We start from the raw sequence: 19859 nt of genomic DNA, 5'->3' as shown, positions 1-19859 counted from the left end.
CAGGGGCTCCAGTCGCGGCAGCAGGCAGGCGCTGCGGGGAGCGCGTGGGGTTGCCGCTGGCTAAGGGCGAGGCGCTGCTCCGCGGCAGCCGCACAGGTTCGAGGGCGGCCCTCTAGCCTGGTGCAGGGAGGGGGCCCTCGGCCGCTTCGGCGTCCGTCCTCGGGTCGCAAGGGCAGCGCTGGCGGGTTTGCTGGGCGCAAGGGGAGGCGGTGGCGGCGCGGCGGAGGGATGGGCTGCGCTCCCAGCATCCACGTCTCGCAGAGCGGCGTGATTTACTGCCGGGACTCGGACGAGTCCAACTCCCCCCACCAGACCACCACCCTCTCGCAGGGCACCGCCGCCACCTTGCACGGCCTCTTCGTCAAGACCGACGCGGCCGACACCATCCCTTCGGTGCTCGCCTACCAGAGCCGCCAGCCGCAGCTCGCCTGCCCAGCACACCCGCGTAGGGAGCCCGCCGGCCGAGAAGGCAGGACCAGGGGGCGCCACTGCTGCGGCGTCGAGGCGGAGACCCAGACCAGCCAGACCAGCGTGAAGGTAAAGGGACGCCGCGCAGCCTGCTCCGGCGGGAAGGCGAGCCAAGGCAGGGTGGCCCCTGGACGGCGGAGGTGGAAGTTTCAGGCTGCGGGGCGGGAGGGGTCAGAGAAGAAGGAGCCTTTCTTCACCTCTGGAGACCCCTTGGCTGGCTGGGGCCCTGGGGGCTTTCCCTTTGGTCCCAGCGGGGAGTGCCTTTCCATCATGCTGTATTTTGCGCAGTGAATGTCCTTGCTGTTGATTCTGTTGTATTCACTTGCACTATGTAATCTGCCTTGCGTCTCAGTGAGAAAGGCGGACTATTAATCGATCAATAACTTAATCTTCTGGGTCACGATTAATCCTTTGAAGAAGCCACCCATTCAATGGATCTCTGAAGGAGCCCAGTAGGACACCCCCCAGCACCTTACCCATTTGGGTCAAGGCATTCCCATCAAGGTAACCACTCCCCACCCACCCCCATCCTGCCCCAGTATTTTCTCTTAAGGGTCCCACTGTGGCAGCTCTGTTACAGATCCTTTTTACCAAGGTAGCCTTTGAGTCTTAAGGTGGAGAGGGAAGGGAGAGAGTGTGGAAACGGCTTGGTGGTGGAGGGGAGTTTCTGCTGCTGCCTCTTCCTCTGGCTCCCAGGAGATGAGCAGCAGCAAGGGATGAGAGACCAAGGAGAAGGCAGCCCAGTAGCCCTCTGTGTGTTTTGTCTCCCATATGGGGCTGTTTTGGTTGGCAAAGCTCTCTGTGCTCGACAGAAGGGAAGGGGGGGGGGAGAGAGCCTCCAGTTGGAAAAGCGGTGGCCAGTACTGAACAGAGATGCTGCTGCAGATGCACATGGGATGCAGCTGAAAGGAACTGTTGCCATGGCGCCAGTGACTCATTCCTGCTTCAGGTCCGCCTACTCTGGCCAGGCTCTGGTACATGCACATCGGTCACCATACTCACGTACATTTGCAAGCAGCAGCAGCTCAGTTTGCTGCCAATCCTGTCTATATGAGACAGCTCAGGGTCAACTTCGGAATGTCCTGAAGGCTTCACTATATAACATCTTTTACTCATGAGAATATGCTTTAGATGTGCATACGTTTACTTGAATATAGGCTTCCAAGTCACGGTGAGAGAAAGATTGGTTTTTGTAAAGTTGCATTCCAAAAGGACAAAAGCATGAACGAATTTAATCACGTTCTTGGATGAAGGTTGATAGCATAGCGTCTACTGTGAGAACCAGTGTGGTATAGTGGTTAGAATGTAGGATCTGGGGGGACCCAGATTTGAATCCCTCTTCTGCCATGGAATGTTGCTAAGTTTACGTGAGCCAGTCACACACACTCAGCCTAACCTACCTTACAGGATTGTTAGGGGGTTAAAATACTGGAAAGAAGAATGATGCAAGCTGCTTTGGACTTTGGCATTGGGGAGAAAGGCAGAGTATAAATGAAATTGTGTGTGTGTGTGTGTGTTTATATTACCCACTTCTAGCTTTTTAATATTCCGAGTAAATGACAGGAAGAGCTCACTGTGGCAAGAATTAAGGGAAGGCTCTAATGTCCCTGAAAAGAAAAGAAATTTAGTATGTCCCTGAAAAGAAATGAGAAGATGCAGGAATAGCTTAGGAAAATACCACCCTCCACTCACCCATTCTATGCAGAGGCTATTGGAAATTGCATCAGACTGATTGTTCTTCTTTGACTCAGGCTCACAACAGTGATGACCTCTGGCTCCTTTAAGAACGCTACCAGTAAATTCACAGCTATTCATTACTTCTTAATTTTACTAAGTGCTTGTATTAATTTTTATCCTGTCTTTCCTTCTGAGGGTGGCATACAGAGCTTCTCCTTCTTTCTTTTATCCTCATCCCAGCCCTGTGTTAGGTTGAGGGATGCGACTTGCTCAAGAGTGAGTTTCATGTCATAGTACATAAGGTGTTCCTTATCTAAGTCCAATACTGTAGCCACTATGCCACAATGGCACAGGAAAATCATTGCCCAGAAAAATAGTTTGACTGATACAACCCTATGTTTCACATAGGATTATGAGCATGAGTCAGCATAGATACATTATAGTGGATTATTGTTTCTGTTCAACTATATTTACAACCCCTTCTTTTATAGTCAAACCGAAATAAAATGTAAGTCTGCTGAATCAGACAATTCTAGAAATTAACAGTAAAAGTGGCTCTACTATTTTTTTAAAAAATCATTTATATCATGACATTCTATGTAATCAATGAATCACTAAAATTTTAAATATAACAAGTACAAAATAAAAACAGACAAACACAAAAGGGCCGCCTAAAAACTGTGAAACTAAGAACTTAACAGTCAGTAGACAACAGCAACACAAAGCAGATCAAAAAAAAGAAACCAAAAAACTTTCAAAAATAATAAGCACAATAACAAATGATAGTAAAAAGAGAAAAAGCAGAAAAACACAACACAATCAAACAAGCCCAGCAATAAAACTATCCAATTATAATCAAAGGCCCATAGGAAATGAATTGCCTTTATCAGCCTCTGGAACGCTAATAGTGATAGGGCTAAAAGTGCTTCTGGAGGGAGAGAATTCTAAAGCCTGGGGGTCCACAACTGAGAAGGCCCTCTCCCATATTCCCACTACACTACACTTAAGACAGGCTTGCAGAGAAGGGCAACATCCAACAATCTTAAGATGTGGGCATGTTCATATACTAGTCATATGCTTCTTAGGATTTTAACCAAAGGGGCTTTCCCCAAAACATGTTATTTATGTTCACCATTTTGCTTTGGGATAATGTTTCCTGATTTAGCAATCTCTTTGTGTGTGGGATTTCCATAAATAGTTAAGTATTGCTGATTATCTTCATTTTGAATCTATGCACCAGTTATGTAACTTTAATAAAAATAACACAGTCTTCTTATGAGGAAAAAATTCTCTTGCAGCAATAAAGCTGGAAGTAATCTGAAAGTGTACCATGTTATATGTGTTCCATGAGAGCCAGTTTGGTGTAGTGGTTAAGAGCGCGGGACTCTAATCTGGATAGCCAGGTTTGATTCCCCACTCCTCCACGTGAAGCCAGCTGGGTGACCTTGGGCTAGTCACAGAGCTCTCTCAGCCTCACCTACCTCACAGGGTGTTTTGTTGTGGGGATATTAATAACATACTTTGTAAACCGCTCTGAGTGGGCATTAAGTTGTCCTGAAGGGTGGTATATAAATCAAATGTTGTTGTTATTATATATTATGATCTAAGGCAGGCGTCCTCAACCTTTTGGTATGTGAGGGCTGCATTAGAGTGTCCAGTGCCTAAAAAGGACCACATCTTAAATCAAAATGTAATAGAATTATTAACCTACCTGTTTAGCTCAACAGTAAACATTCAGAGGTCAATGAAGAAATGTTAACTTAAATGCAATCCATTGTGGAACAATATTTTACTGTTGAATCCTTTTATCTAGCTACACATGCTTACCTAGTCAGTGTAAGACATTAATGTCAAAGTCAAGGTTTGTGACAGACACCTTTAAAATATCATGTAAATGTTCATCTGTGAGTCTTGACCTATACTTTCATCTTGGAAAAAGTTTTTTCACAGATGTTTGTGGTGCCAAAGACTATGAACATGCCTGCAGCAAATTTCTTCAGGTTAATAAATTTATCAGGCAGACCACAATAGAAATCTAACAGACTATTTTCTTTGTAAGTTTCTCTGAGATGATCTCTGGCTTGCAAATCAAATAGTTCCATCTGAAAACAGATACTTGCATCTTCTGGTACTATTTCAAATGGATTCTGAAACATTCTTATTTCCTTTCCGTGCTTATGGCAATCAGTGAATCTGTTCCAGAGTTCCATCTGCAATAGGTTCAGTACGTTGACATGTCCTTCAACATTGAATTGTAAATTCCCATCCTTCTCAAATTTTAATTCATTGCAGCATGAGAAGTGTGAAAAGTTACTTTCACTAACTTGCTACACAAAAATGTTTAGCTTTGCTTCAGATGTTTGCAGTTCAGAATACGTCACATACAAAGCTTTCCTTTTCCCTGAAACCTTAGATTCAAAGTGTTCAGATGCTCTGTGATACCAGTTAAGAAAGCCAAATCAAAAATCCATCCAGGGTCAGAAAGTACTTCTTGACCTTTCCCTTTCTCTTTGAGAGAAACATCAACTTCATGACAAAGACTAAAAAAACATTTGATGAGTTCACGGGTGCTAAGCCACCTGACTTGTTCACGGTACGGTATATCTCCATATTCTGCATCTATCGCTGAGAGAAAATTTTGAAACTGATGATGAGTAAGACCATAATGCCTGATGTAATTAATGTTGAATACAACAAATACACATCACAGTTTCCCACTGAAGAATCTTACTACACAAGGCTTGTTGGTGGATAAAATCGCATGGGAAGCGTACCATTTAATTTCAATATCTCTTTGTTGATTCTTGCAACTACACCACTTTTACTTCCCACCATATTTCTTGCACCATCAGTTGTAATGCTTTTCAATTTACCCAATTCAGACCAAAATTTTTACTAATTCACACACCGTCAAGAGTACGTTTTCTGCAGCTGTAGTGCCTTTCAAACTTTGCAGGGCACACAACTCTTCTGTAATTCTGAAGTTGGAATCTATCCCCTTGATAAATATTAGCAGTTGAGTCGTGTCTATAATGTCGTTTCTCTCATCTAGTGACAAAGGGGGAAAAAAATCAAAAGTTTTTGATTTGACAGTCAGTGACATATGCAGCTCTTCTCCTAGTTCTTTAACATGCCTGGTGATTGTTGATGCAAATAACACAACTAACCTTATTAGGACACATTTCCTCCATTATTTTAACCATGCACTTTTAAACAAATTCACCATCAGTGAATGGCCTACCACTCTCAGCAATACATTTAGCAACATGATAGCTGGCCCTTGCAGTAGACAGGTTCTCCTCAACATGCTTTCTAAAACTATTTTGCTGCAAAAACATTGATTTTTTAAAGAGAATTTATCTTGTTCACTTGCACCTCTCCTTGATATATTAAGCAGCTGTTGTGCCAGAATTCAAAGTGCCTTTTAACATTGTACTCCTTTAATACTGAGACAGGTTCAAGACATATCAGGCAAACTGCTTTATCCTTGTTTAAAACAAAGAAGTACTCAGTAGTCTGTCATTAAAGACATGGAGCTCATCTGCAATTTTTCATTTTTATGAAACAGCACTTTCTTTTGCAGACATCTTAAAGAATTTTTAGCAGAGCAGCAGTTGCAGAGTTTCAATATTGTCCTTGAATAAATAAAAATATGAGAAGTATAGTTTTAGGGATCTAACTCTTCCCTTTCACATCAAATCTACCCCACTCTAGCTGCTATTCCTTGGGGGGTTTTCATTTAGACCCTGGCAAAGAAGAGACGAGACCCTTGCCTCTACAGTTCTCAGGAGCATTGGGCCATATGCACAGGCTTGGAAGAATTTTTTAAAAATGGATTATGAATCTGACCTACCAGATAGCAGAGTTGCAATCCTAAGTACACTGAATACTATGAGATTTATTTCTTAATAAACACATTGCCTTGAGGTTTAAATATACGCATGCTAATACTTTGGGGGCCCTCCAAAAAGGGCAAGTAGAGAGGAAGAACAAATGAAAGGGTAGCCTCCCACCTGGAACAGAGGATATGCCATTAAGTTGGCTTCAAATTATATGCAGGGTACACATACACATCATGTCCTGCTAGCCCAGCCTCAATCCTGAGAAGCAAAATGTCAGCTGGGGTAAGGGGAATGTGGCTGGAGGAAGATGTGGGAAGGGGTATCCCATAAACTTCTCTACTAAGGGAGTCCTCTTTCCTGCTCAACCCAAGGAGCCACTCACCAGCTCCTGCAATCACAGATGCATGAGAGAGCTCTTCACGGGGATTCAGGTCCTGGGGGATTGGGAATAATGCCTTAAGAAGCAGGGTTTTGCCAGGCAAGAGGCATACAGTTATTAGAAAAAGCAAAAAGAGAACACGCAGCTACACATTCTTAGAAGCAGGGCTTTTTTTCAGCAGGAACGCAGTGGAACGGAGTTCCGGAACCTCTTGAAAATGGTCACATGGCTGGTGGCCCTGCCCCCGATCTTCAGACAGAGGGGAGTTTAGATTGCCTTCCATACTGCAGCGCAGAGGGCAGTCTAAACTCCCCTCTGTCTGGAGATCAGGGGGTGGGGCCACCAGCCATGTGACCATTTTCTTCGAGGGCAACCCACTGAGTTCCACCACTTCTTTCCCCAGAAAAAAAGCCCTGAAATTCCTGTAATCTCCCCAGTATCTCACTGGAGAAAAGCACTAATGTGGGAAACAGTAGTGAGAGATTGAAATGTCATTACAGGGAAAGCTGAGAATGAGGCAGACCTCACCTTTGGGACAGCAACAAGCCAATAAGTAGCAAAAAGAAAAAGACAGGCTTAGAATTCACACAACATTTACTGCAAAGCATTTTTAAAATATACACACCCAGTTAGGCATAGAGGAAAAAGATACACCTTGGCATATCTGAAACCCTTTGGCCCCAGTTCCAAAACCAGCCAAATATACTAAAGCAAGAAAGATTACAGAAAGTTGCAGCATGGACTTAGCATGCCTGAAATATCCTGTTCACACCCTACCAGATACCTCTGGACAGCTGAGATTTTGCACTGTCATACCCAATCACTGGGGATGAGATGCTGATGCTGATTGGCTGCTCCATTAATTTTGTTTAGCATCTTCCCATCTAGCCATTCCACCACTGAATTCATGAGGTTAATTATCACTGCCAGCTGCTATTCATTCTAGTGTGCTATTACAGTGGCACAACATGGAAATATCTCAATATCACTTACACCAGCATAGGAACCTAGATGCCATTCTTAGCAATTGCAAGATGGCCTTAGGATTGTCCTTTTGATCTGTTATAATAAAAGCTTTTCCTTTGTTATGAAAGAGAAAGATTTCAGCACATGCTCATCTCCCCCTTGAAATCAAAAAGTTTAATTTTGGCTGGAGCATGCCTCCAAATTGGGCTCATGCAGGAGTAATTCATTTACAAAAATGAGTGGTCTGAATAGCTGTGATTAGCCCAATCTTGCCGGAGCTTGGGGGCTAAGCAGAGTCAGTCACAATTAGTACTTGGATGGGAGACCACTCCCATCAAGGAAGACTCGGGTTGCTATGCAGAAGAAAGCGATGGCAAGCCACCTCTGCTCATCTCCTGCCTTGAAAACCCCACAGTCTTGGGGATGACATGAACTAGTTGCAACTTGACAGCACATTATTATTGTTGTAATTATTGTTATTAGAACCAGTTTGTTGTCATTGTTAAGAGCAGCGAGACTCCTATCTGGAGAACCAGGTTTGATTCCCCACTCCTCCACTTGTAGCCAGCTTGGGTCAGTCACAGCTCTGTCAGAGCTCTCTCAGCTCCACCAACCTCACAGGGTAATTGTTGTGAGGATAATAATAACACACTTTGTAAACCGCTCTGAGTGGGCGTTAAGTTGTCCTGAAGGGTGGTATATAAATTGAATTGAATGTTGTTGTTGTTAGCATTATGTATTATGTGATGTTATCACGGTACACAAGCATTTAGGAATCAGTGAAGTGTTACTGTAGTATGTGGCATGTTCCAAGTAGTGTAGTTGTTTAAAACTGGCCAATTGTTATCCTGTCTATGCTGATATTGCCTAGATACTTAGTTAGTCATTTTACAGTTGCACCTAGCACTCCTGTTTGTACTGGAATAACAATTGTATATTTCTCCCAGAGGCACTGAACAAATTTTAGATCTTGATACTTTGTTATCATTTCAGTCTCTTTTTCTCCATTTTGATTGTCACCTGAGATTGCCACATCAATCAGTTTGATCTTCTTACTTTCAACCACAATAATATCTGGAGTATTAAGTTGTAACTTCTGATCTGTTTGGATTTTGAAATCCCACAAGATCTTAATTCTCTCATTTTCAACAACTTTCTCAAGCTCAAGTTCCCACCAATATTTTGTGGGTGGTAGCTCATACCTTTTGCAAAAATTCCAGTGCAGCATTGCAGCTACTTTATTATGATAGTTTTTATAATTGGTGCAATCTTACTGCACTCATTGATGAGATGGTCAACTGTTTCATCCACTGTGTTACATTTTACACTTGCTGTCATTTGTACTCTTTACCATTTTTTTTTTTGCTTTCATACAGTTAGTTCGTAATGCCTGTTCTTGTATGGCTAATATAAATCCATCCTTAGTATTCTTTATGTATTAACCATGCAGTGGTTTACTTTGCCATGCTTCTGTGCAGTTTTTCAATATTTCTTTTCTATGTTTGTCTTTTGTGCCTATGATTCTTTTACATTAGAAATTCCAAGGATTAAACTTAGTATTTTCTGCATGCAAAGCCATGATTTTTACCATTGAGTCATGGTCCCTCTCCAAAGCCATGCCTCCCGGTTTATTTTGCCACTACTCTTTTCCATTCTCACTTTAGGCCATGGCAAGTCACCTCCCTGTGGATGGAAGGAGATGCTGCCAGAGGCTCTTGAAAGTCGATTCAAAACAATTTTTTTAAATGGACATGGCCGTTTAACTTGGTAGAAACTGGGATGCTTGACTGTTGCTGCTGTACAGTGTAAGGCATCACAACCCAGTAACACCCCTGAAACTGGCAGAGAGATGGGCAAAACCCTCAGAGAAGGAATTTTGCCCCCACAAACGTCAAAAGGGGGCAAGGCAGCCCAGCCAATGGGCCACACTGGAGATCCATCATTTTGGCAGGGACGCCACTCCACAACCCTTTTGCTAGACCCATAGCAGCAGCTCCCTTGCATCTATCCTGGATCCCCTGCGCCTGCACGTCCCAGCTACATGGCTTATCAGTTGCCACCAGTGCTGGGGGGAGTATGGAACCCAGAGACTGCATCCCAATCCTGCTCTCCATGATAGAGCAGCCACACAAACCCTCCAACCATCCACCCTAAACACAGGAGCAAGCAGAATGTGTTGGGGGCCTGGTATGAGACCCCAGCCGGGTCTGTAGTTTCACCCCCATTTGTCGGGGAATCCCCAGAGAAGCATGCTTCAGCCATTCTAAAGACACTCTCTGATCTTATGAGGAAGTGCTCTGCAACTGCTGCAAGGCTGTCCACCATCCTGTTTTAAATGTGTATGAATAGAAATACACGGCTGTTTTAATGATGTTTTAATGTAGATGAATTTTTATTGTTTTTTAATATGTTGTTATCCGCCCTGAGCCCACCTGTGGGGAGGGCGGAATAGAAATTAGAAATAAATAAATATAAAATAAACTGATGTATTGTCGAAGGCTTTCACGGCTGGAGAACGATGGTTGTTGTGGGTTTTCCGGGCTGTATTGCCGTGGTCTTGGCATTGTAGTTCCTGACGTTTCACCAGCAGCTGTGGCTGGCATCTTTAGAGGTGTAGCACCAAAAGACAGAGATCTCTCAGTGTCACAGTGTGGAAAAGATGTTGGCAGGTCATTTATATCTACTCAGGAGGGGTGGGGTTGAGCTGAGTCATCCTGTAAGAGTTTCCCAGGGTGTGGAATGCTAATGGAGGGAGGCTTCACTGTATCCTGAGGAGGTTCTTTTGCATATGGATTGGTGCTTGATGTGCTAATCTTCTCTGCAGGGCTATTGTCGGGTATAGAGTGTTTTGTTAGCCTGGTGTTTTTCTGAACTGGAAACCATGCTCTGTTCATTCTTAAGGTTTCTTCTTTCCTGTTGAAGTTTTGCTTATGCTTGTGAATTTCAATGGCTTCCCTGTGCAGTCTGACAAAGTAGTTGGAAATGTTGTCCAGTATTTTGGTGTCCTGGAATAAGATACTGTGCCCTCTTTGAGTTAGGCTATGTTCAGCCACTGCTGATTTTTCAGGTTGTCCAAGTCTGCAGTGTCTTTCATGTTCTTTTATTCTTGTCTGGATGCTACGCTTTGCGGTCCCAATGTAAACTTGTCCACAGCTGCAGGGTATACGGTATACTCCTGCAGAGGTGAGGGGGTCTCTACTGTCTTTTGCTGATCATAGCATCTGTTGTATTTTTCGGGTGGGTCTGAATACTGCTTGAAGGTTATGCTTTTTCGTAAGCTTTCCCATCTGATCAGTAATTCCTTTGATATATGGCAAAAACACTTTTCCTGTAGGAGACTGTTTTTCCTTGGTTGTTTGATTCATCCTGGGTTTGATTGCCCTTCGGATTTCATTTCTGGAGTAGCCATTTGCCTGAAGTGTGTGGTTTAGATGATTAATTTCCTTATTGAGAAAGTGCGGCTCACATATCCATCTTGCACGATCCACTAATGTTTTCATTATGCCTCTTTTCTGTCGGGGGTGGTGATTGGAGTTTTTGTGTAAGTACTGATCAGTGTGAGTTGGTTTCCTGTAGACCTTGTGACCTAACTGAAAGTTTGCTTTGCGGATGACCAAGGTATCCAGAAATGGGAGTTTTCCCTCGATTTCTTTCTCCATTGTGAATTGTATGTTCAGGTGGATGTTGTTGAGATGATTCAATGGCTTCCTGCACAGGGAAGCCATTGAAATTCACAAGCATAAGCAAAACTTCAACAGGAAAGAAGAAACCTTAAGAATGAACAGAACATGGTTTCCAGTTCTGAAAAACACCAGGCTAACAAAACACTCTATACCCGACAATAGCCCTGCAGAGAAGATTAGCACATCAAGCACCAACCCACATGCAAAAGAACCTCCTCAGGATACAGTGAAACCTCCCTCCATTAGCATTCCACACCCTGGGAAACTCCTACAGGATGACTCAGCTCAACCCCACCCCTCCTGACTAGATATAAATGACCTGCCAACATCTTTTCCATACTGTGACACTGAGAGATCTCTGTCTTTTGGTGCTACACCTCTGAAGATGCCAGCCACAGCTGCTGGTGAAACGTCAGGAACTACAATGCCAAGACCACGGCAATACAGCCCGGAAAACCCACAACAACCATAAAATAAACTGTTCCATCTGCTGGTGCTGCTACGTATGGTCCTGATCCTGCAAGGAAAGGGGTTCCATGATTGCTTGGCCAGCTGATCCACAGAACATAATGGGGCAGCTGCCAGGTACCCTCTATACTGCCTTGAAGGTGCTTAGCCTGTCCCATTGTATGGGCACCTATGTGCTACGCGGTGGGTTTTGATGGTGTAACTTGCTGCCAGTTTCAGGGGTGTTCCTGGGTTGTGATGGCTTAGGGAGCCAACTAACTCCCATCATGCCCCTGGCCCACCCAGATGAACTCCTGCCATGTCCCTGGGTCTTCTCTGTTCCCTGCTAGTCCAGTATCTTGTGCCTGTGTTGCTCTGCTTTGTTGCTGTGCCAGCACCCTGCTGGGATGCAGTGCCACTAGGACACTCTGCTGGTACATTTTGGAGGCCTGCTGGCATATCTCAGAGATATGCCATGGATCATCTTGTTGGCTCCTCCCCTCCCTCCAACTCCGACCAGTACTGCACTGGAAATAATTGGAGTCTGCTTCCTTTGGCCGTAGGTCAGGAACAGGTTTGTCTAAAGTACACATACAAAATGCTTTTACTTCTGTTTTTTCTTTCTGCCATCAAACTGCATATTCTGCTGTATACGATTTATCACTGCAGTTCTCCTAAGTCACATTGCTTTCTTCTAGGCACTTTCCTTGGCAGCAGATGTGCCATCCTCAGTTTGAAATTCATTACTTGGCTGACGACTGTTCCTTTCAGTATTACTTTGGGAATTATCTGAAAAAAAACATTTTTAATGGTGTTAATAAAAATGTCATGAACTGGATTTATATATATATATATATATATATATATATATATATATATATATATAGATAGATAGATAGATAGATAGATAGATAGATAGATAGATAGATAGATAGATAGATAGATAGATAGATAGATAGATAGATAGATAGATAGATAGATAGATAGATAGATAGATAGATAGATATTATTATTATTTATACTATGCTGGTTTTGGGAAGCAGTTTTATCTGAGGTTATGTTTTCTTCTGCTTGCAGAAAATAAGTTATAAGATTTTTTAAATAAACAACACAGGTCTTCAGCAACTGATCATTTATAAAAATCTGTAGTATGTAGTATAGAAAATGCAATTTAAAATGCAGTAGTTAGCATCTCTCTTAGAAAAGAGTTCTTAAGATTTTAATAAGAATACATGCAGGTTCACTCCAGCATAGAGAAGAAATATGAGCAGAAGAAGATGAGTTGGATCCAGCGATAGATTTCTGCTAATGGAAGGGAAAGTGATTTTTGCCACTTTCTCGCTTCCACTGCAGACCTCCACCTCACCTCTTACGCTGTTCCTCAGAAACAGCATTTCGGGGAGCATTTCAGGCTGCAGTTGGATGAGAGAGGCAAGAAATTTCCACTCTATTGACCGACATCTCTTCTGTCTGAAGAAATTACCTCTGGATCCAACAGTGCTTTCAGGGGTCTATCCAAATTCTTTAAATAAGACTCAGGGTTGCCAACATTGGGTTGGGAAATTCCTGGAGCTTTGAGAGTGGAGCTTGGGAAGGACAGGGTTTGGGGAGGTATCTCAGTGGGATATAATACCACTGATGCCAGCCTCCAAAGCAGCCATTTTCTCCAGACAGGACTGATCTCTGTAGGAGACCAAAAGTAATTGTGGGAGATCTCCAGGCCCCACCTTGAGGTTGGCAACTGTAGTTCCCATATAAACCTCTTTACTCAGTAGAATTTTATTAGAAACTAATAAAGAGAGTACAAAAAATGACAAAACCAAAATTGAGGAGGAACTAATAATTTTATTTGTGAAATTTTGTACAAACCAAGCAAGTTTTAACTTCTTCCACTTAGCAAGATTTTTTTGATGCCCCCCGTAACTAAATGAGATCAGACAGATGCTTTATCCTTAGATGATTTTATGATTTAGTTCTATATGTAACCCCCCACCCCGCTTTTAAAACATTGTCTTAAATATTAATAGCTAATTCTTATTTGTTCTTATTCATGTATAGGCTGGGGGGGTTGATTGGGGTGATCATTAATGCTCATAACATGTCTTAATGAATTCAAAGCCTTTTTCAAGGACAGCATGATGAAATATGAATAGGGACCCTTGATTCTTAAAAGTATTTTGAGCAGACGGTTCTTTATCAAACAATTTCTCCATTTTCTTTAATATCCCTCTCCAGATGCATCCCCTGTGATTATTGCACATTTCAGAGAGTCTCTCCAGTCTTTCAGTTGGCTTTCTGGGAAATGCAAAGAGCTACTCTAGGAAGGAGGTGGAAAAGTAGTTCTGCATGAGTGAAACTTCATCCATTGTTTTTCATATCGAAGCCATAGTTAATATGATATTCTGAGATCCAACCCAGATCCCCTTGATGTACATGTAATTTCATTCTGATCACAACAGACGAGAGCTTGGTTACAGAAGCTATGACGGGACAGATGTCATCACACTCTTATGCTTTTTAAAGATCTAAATTAGAATTCATCACCAATGTAGCAGAAGGAATTTTGAATATCAATTCAATGTACCTCTAAAGTAATTTCCACAGTCAAAGACACGGAAGGTTTTTAACATATAAGGCTACTCCAGATAATCAAATGTTTAACAGGATGTAAATGGAACTGACCAATGAGTGTACCCAAACCTCCTCCTGTGTTATTAACAATATTCATTTATCTCCTTTTTTATCAGATAGTTTACTTTCAGAGTTTGCCCTCTATTATGTTCACTTCTGTGTACTATGGAGAGGTGCCCATTTGTTTCTTTCTCACCCTTTCACAGTCTCACAGTCACCTTTCAGTAACTTTCAGTAATAGCACGCATATGCTCAGCTATGGAAAGATACTGAAGTCCTAGGACTGAAGAAAGGTGGCTTAAGAGATTACGGAAAATAACAAGAGTGGAGAAACTTACCTCCTTGGTGAAACTGAGGAAGGCTAACATTAGTGAAGATACCTTTACAATTGAGAGACAATGCTTGTCATTATGGTTTACTAATGCATAATTTGAATTGGGTAAACATGATTTGAATACGGTAGATATTTTAGATTTAGATGAAGGAAGGGTGAAAATTGGTGGAAGGAACATTACCAGTTTGTGATATGCAGATGACATCACATTACTGGCAGAAAATAGCGAAGACAGAACTATTACTGACGAAAGTTAACGGAGAAAGCTCTAAAGCAGGATTACAGCTGAATATCAAGAAGTCAAAAGGAATGACTACCGAGAAATTACTCAATTTTAAGACTGACAATGAAGAAATTAAAACTGTTAAAGTTTTTCTATTCCTTGGCTCAATCATCAACCAAAAGGGAGAGTGGAACCAAGAAATCAGGAAGGATATTGAGGCTTGGAAGGGCAATCATGAATGAACTAGAAAAGATACTTAAGGATGAGGATGTGACGTTGGGGACCAAGATCAAGGTAATTTATATTATGATATTCCCCATCTGATGTGAAAGTTGACAAGAAGGAAATTGATTCATTCAAAATATGGTGCTGGAGGAGAGTTTTACAGATACCATGGACAACCAAAAAGATAAACAAGTGGGTTCTAGATAAGTTCAAGCCTGAATTCTCCCTAGAAGCTAAAATGATGAAACTGAGGCTATCATACTTTGGTTATATCATGAGAAGACAAGCCTCACTGTGGAAGAACGTAATGCTAGGAAAGTTGGAAGACAGTAGGAAATGAGGAAGACCAAAAATGAGGTGGCTTGACTCAGTAAAGGAAGTAGGCTTCCCATTCCCCTGCTGGGGGTGGGAGATCCCCTGCTCCCACTTCCTTGCCCCTGCCCCCACTTACCTGGCCAGCAGCGGGGTGCACCCCCCGGGGTGCCCCTCAGGAGTGCAACGCACCCCTGGGCAGTGCGCTGCGCCCCCGCGCCCCGCTGCAGCATGCACCCGCACCCTGCAACGCGCCCATTCGGGCTGAATCAGGCCTGGGGGGAGATTCAGCCTTTTGCTGAGGATGGGAGTGCTCCCGGGCCGCCCTTCCCAGAAGTGACATCACCACGCACACCAGGAGCACGTGTGTGAGGAAAAACGCAGCAGCCTCCAAGGGGTAAGTTCCAGGCTCCCAGGCTCCCGCCGGGGGACTCAAGGCACCTGGCAACCCTAAAAGGAAGCCATAACCTCTGAGCAAGACTGTTAATGATAGGAAACAACTTGATGGCACACAACACAGAGAGAGACATTGTATGTTGCTATGACTGTGTAATGTAATAACAGTGTAATAGCATGTGTGTGATGTCTGTAGGTCTTTCTGAATTGGAGATGATTTCCATTTGTGACATGATCATTTTGTTGTCTGTTATCACAAAATTTCAAGCACAGAAAAGATGTAAGGGAATATTTTCTACTTTAAACCTAACTGGCAGCCAATTTATATAAATTCAGGGTCATTTGCACCTCACCTTACCTGAATTTGTAAACTTTTAAATTAACTGACATGCAAATGTATAGAAAAAGTTTTCTCTCCAACACCAACCCCCCAGCTTGTTTGAGAATACTATTTTAGCCAGTATAATGGACATATCATGTCTAGGATAGATTTTTTTTTACCCTTAAGAAGTTTAATAAATCCCAATAATGCTGGTAATTTTTCACCATGAAATGTTTAGGTAGTATTATGATAATGCGTTTCTAGTAAGTTTTACCTCCAGTTTGAATTTAATAAAAAAGCCCTTAATACATACTCTGTTCCTTCTTCTGTCACTTTATGTCAAATATGGAAAAGGAGCACATCAGCTCCATTAGAGCGCTCTTACAGATATTAGCTTTCTATTTCAGATTTTTACCTTAAATTGCTTGCAATTTAGTCTGGATGTTCCTTGCCTGTTCTAAATACCTTTGTATTTTAGACAGGTTTTTAATATATGGAGATGTATGCTTCAGCACAGGGGAAGCAGCAACGCAAAGAGCCATAAATAATAAAGAGGGGAAAATAGAAAAAAATTCACTTAATGGCAGACTAGTGTTAATGAATCATTGTTTTTCTTTAACAATAGGGCTGGCTGAATGGCAAAGTATTGGCTTTGCACAAGAGGGAAATACAAAGACTATAAGTTTGGTAATTGCTGAAAAAAATGACCAAGTTCCCCTTGCCTGGCACCATATAGTAATGTGTGGATCTCACTCTATCACGTAATTACTTCCCACTCCCCTGTAAGCAGCTAGGTGAGAATGTGGTAATCAATGGGAAGTAACCACATGGTTAGGGTTTCTCTGCTTGAACTGAGCCTCCATAAATTACTGAGGCAATATGAAGGCAGTCCACTAGGAAGGTTTTTTACATGGCTGCCACACTGCTGTGCCCATATGAAGTGGCAGAAGCCAAATGAAAGAAAAAATGGTACAGAAGAAGACCTGAAACTAAAGCAAGTGTCCTGGAGCCCATAGCAACTCTGGCAACATCTACCAATCAGGCAACAGCGACCAATGATGCCTCTGTGAGTGGCACACACAGGCACGGCCAATCACCAGCCTCTGATATGGCCACTGCCCCTTGATGCCACTCTCACACTCCCATAAAGAGTCAGCAGGCAGGGGAGGAATGACCCAGCAACAGTGCAAACCCAATAGAGGCATATGTCCTGAGAGCACCCTTACAATGGACAGGATGCCAACCTCTTCCATGCCAAGGGCCTGACTGTCAGCAAAAGTGCTGCACACAGACAAACGTCCCTGATTCAAGCTACACACACACTTCTCCCCAAAAAAGAAAAACAGGAAGGGAAAAAAGAGCTTATCCTTGAACCCACAGTTCTACCACTCATCCAACACCAGCATCCTGACCACCTGGCCAAGAGATGAAGTTCAAAGGGGGCATGCCAGTAGGCATTAAGCACCCCATTGAAGCTCCAATGCCACCACTAGCCACATGAGACCAGGCAGAGAATATTGCACAGGGAGACACAGCTCAGTGGGAAGGGCACTTGGATAGTATGGCTACTCAACAACACCACCACTGCACCCATGACAGCAGCTCCCTTGCAACCACCATACCAGACTGCCCCTTCCTAGAGCAACCACACACAAGCCCAGACCACCAACCAGCCCATTCCCCAAGCATGACACACACAGGAGCAAGCAGAGGGTATGTGGAGGGGGGAGAGGGATCTAAATGTGGGGTCTGCCAGCAAGATGCCACTAAACCCCTGTTGTGTTTTTTAGCTGAACAAAACAGAAGGCCAGAGGCACCTGAAATAGCCATCCTAGCATGGACATTCCTGAGTCAGAGTCTACCTTCTTGGATGTGTGAAGAGACAAGCCAAAGGGAAAGTCACAGATGTGGGGAGAGGAGGTAGGGCCAGCAGGGGTGTGGAGCTTCTCTCTTCCAGTCAAAACAAACAGACAGAGACAGAGTTGTAGAACATCCAGATATTATTGAACTGCAAATCATCATGGGGTCTGATGATTTGGATTGCCAGCTCCCTCTGCCATGGGGCCATGGGAAGACAAGTTGAGATGACTTTAGCATGGCATGCTTCTGAGTGAGATGAACTCCCATGTCAAAAAGCAGCCTGAAGCAGGAAGTACCAGGATGTGGGCTGGAACTGATGACTGGCTAGAGTGGCAGGAATGGCAATGGCTATGCTCCCAGCTCTAGCCATTGAATCGCCATCTACACAGAAGCAAAACAGAGACGTGTAGCAATGGCAAACAGCACAAATGTTGTGACAGCCACAGCTGTGCCTTTGATACCCTGGCAGGTTCCACAGTCTCACTTCCAGAGGGGCATTTTCCAGGAGACTCCCTCTCCGGCGCATGCTTTTGCCATCCTGATAACACCAAACACAAGAGGACGTGCTGCTCTGCTACTGGACTTGATTGATCCAGTACTGCAGCTGCTGCATAGGGCCCTGATCCTGCAAGGCAGCAAGTACCAGGGTTGTTTGGCCAGCTGATCTGCAGAACAGAGTGGAGTAGCTGCCAGGCACCCCAGATCTCAGTTGTGCCCTGACCCCCAGCTGAGGGGGAATCCCTGGCAAGGATTGTGCTAACAGCCCAGGGTGGAGTTGCAAGCCTCCTTGCCCTTCCTGTACCTCCATAGACGGCTCTCTGAAGGACACTTCCCTGAGGGTGTGACCCAGTGCCTGCTTCTTGGGGCTGGCTTGGGTAGCCCCATGCACACACAACAGTGGCCTTGGTTGTGGAATCCAGCATTGCTGAGGTGGCACCTGGCCCGTGCAAGGGGAACAGAGCAGGCACATGCAGACTCCTGGGCCCAGGGCAGCTGAATTCCCACCCCGCATAACTGTCAGTGTATGGTTGTCCCTTTGGCTTGAGGCTACTGGGATGGGGTACCTGTTCAAGTTCTGCAGAGAGACATATGGGCTACACAATATAGACTTTGTTCTTGCCCTTGGCTGTTTGTGCTAAGCACTCCTATAACAGTGGTAAGTGCTCGCTCTGTGCCTCCCCTGCCACCAAAGTGCATTGCTGCAAAGAGCTCTGAGTCATATTCCTGTGTCACGTGCCCTACCCAATAATTTGTAGGGTGTCCTGCCTGCCTGGGGTTTATGTAGTGCTGGGGGAGCAAGTGATTGGGTGCCAGGAGGGAGTCTGTCTACTGCTAGGGAGGGAGGTGATTTATTGTGCCGGTTATTCAGCATCCTGTGTTCCACTGGGGCTTTTGAGTGAGGCTGCGCTTTTGAGGAGCACTTGACTTTTCCCAGTGCATGGGAACTTACGCCTAAGGGAGCCAACTGACTCTCACGACACCCTCCGGCCTGCCCAGTGCCAAGCTGGTTTATGGGTTTACAGCAGTAGGCTGCCGGTGGGTGACCGTGGCAAGGCAGAACTGGCATCTAGGACCAGCATAGCAGCACCAGGCTGCTGCATCAATGCAGCTCCTGTTTATGCTGGCATACCTCAGACATTTATGTAGTGGTTTACTTTATTCTATTAGTTTCTATTGTAAGAGTCTGTCCTCTTCCCTGTATCATCTTTTTACTGAATAAGAGAGGTACGCTTAAAAATGCAGAATCATATTTTTCTCTGGAATCTCTTATGACTTCATTGTTAAAAATTGTTCTGCTACTGCTTCACAACAAACAAACAAACAACCCCCCCAAAAAAACCCCTGGATATTTCCCAGAATCTGGGACATGCTTGGCAATACCAGAATTTCTCAGAAGCAGAAACATCCATCAGCTCTTACAGTCACAGGGTTGTGCAAAAGTACACGATGCAGGTCAGTGGCTAACAATAACAGGGTCTGGTTCAGAGGAGTGCCTGGGTGGGAGTTCATCCAGGAACCATAGCTACTCTGATCTCCTTGGAGGAAGAGCAAGATACAGATCCAAGAAACAAACAAGATAATGTGTCTAGCACC

The 19859-nt window shown here is 43.8% G+C and overlaps 1 protein-coding gene across 1 annotated transcript in view; it reads left to right on the top strand.

The window, feature by feature from the left end:
* Positions 1-228: 228 nt before the first annotated feature.
* Positions 229-19859, top strand: part of PDE8B (phosphodiesterase 8B) — a 70984-nt gene continuing 51353 nt past the window's right edge. Inside the window, exons 1-2 of the mRNA XM_054986754.1 lie at positions 229-537; positions 13336-13338. Of these exons, the coding sequence (XP_054842729.1) occupies positions 229-537; positions 13336-13338 (312 nt within the window). The remainder of the gene's footprint in view (positions 538-13335; positions 13339-19859) is intronic.

This window comes from Eublepharis macularius, chromosome 8 (genome assembly GCF_028583425.1).
Source record: "Eublepharis macularius isolate TG4126 chromosome 8, MPM_Emac_v1.0, whole genome shotgun sequence".
Taxonomy (NCBI): Eukaryota; Metazoa; Chordata; class Lepidosauria; order Squamata; family Eublepharidae; genus Eublepharis; species Eublepharis macularius.
The sequence above is the reverse complement of the archived record's forward strand: the minus strand, read 5'-3'. Positions and strand labels throughout refer to the sequence as shown.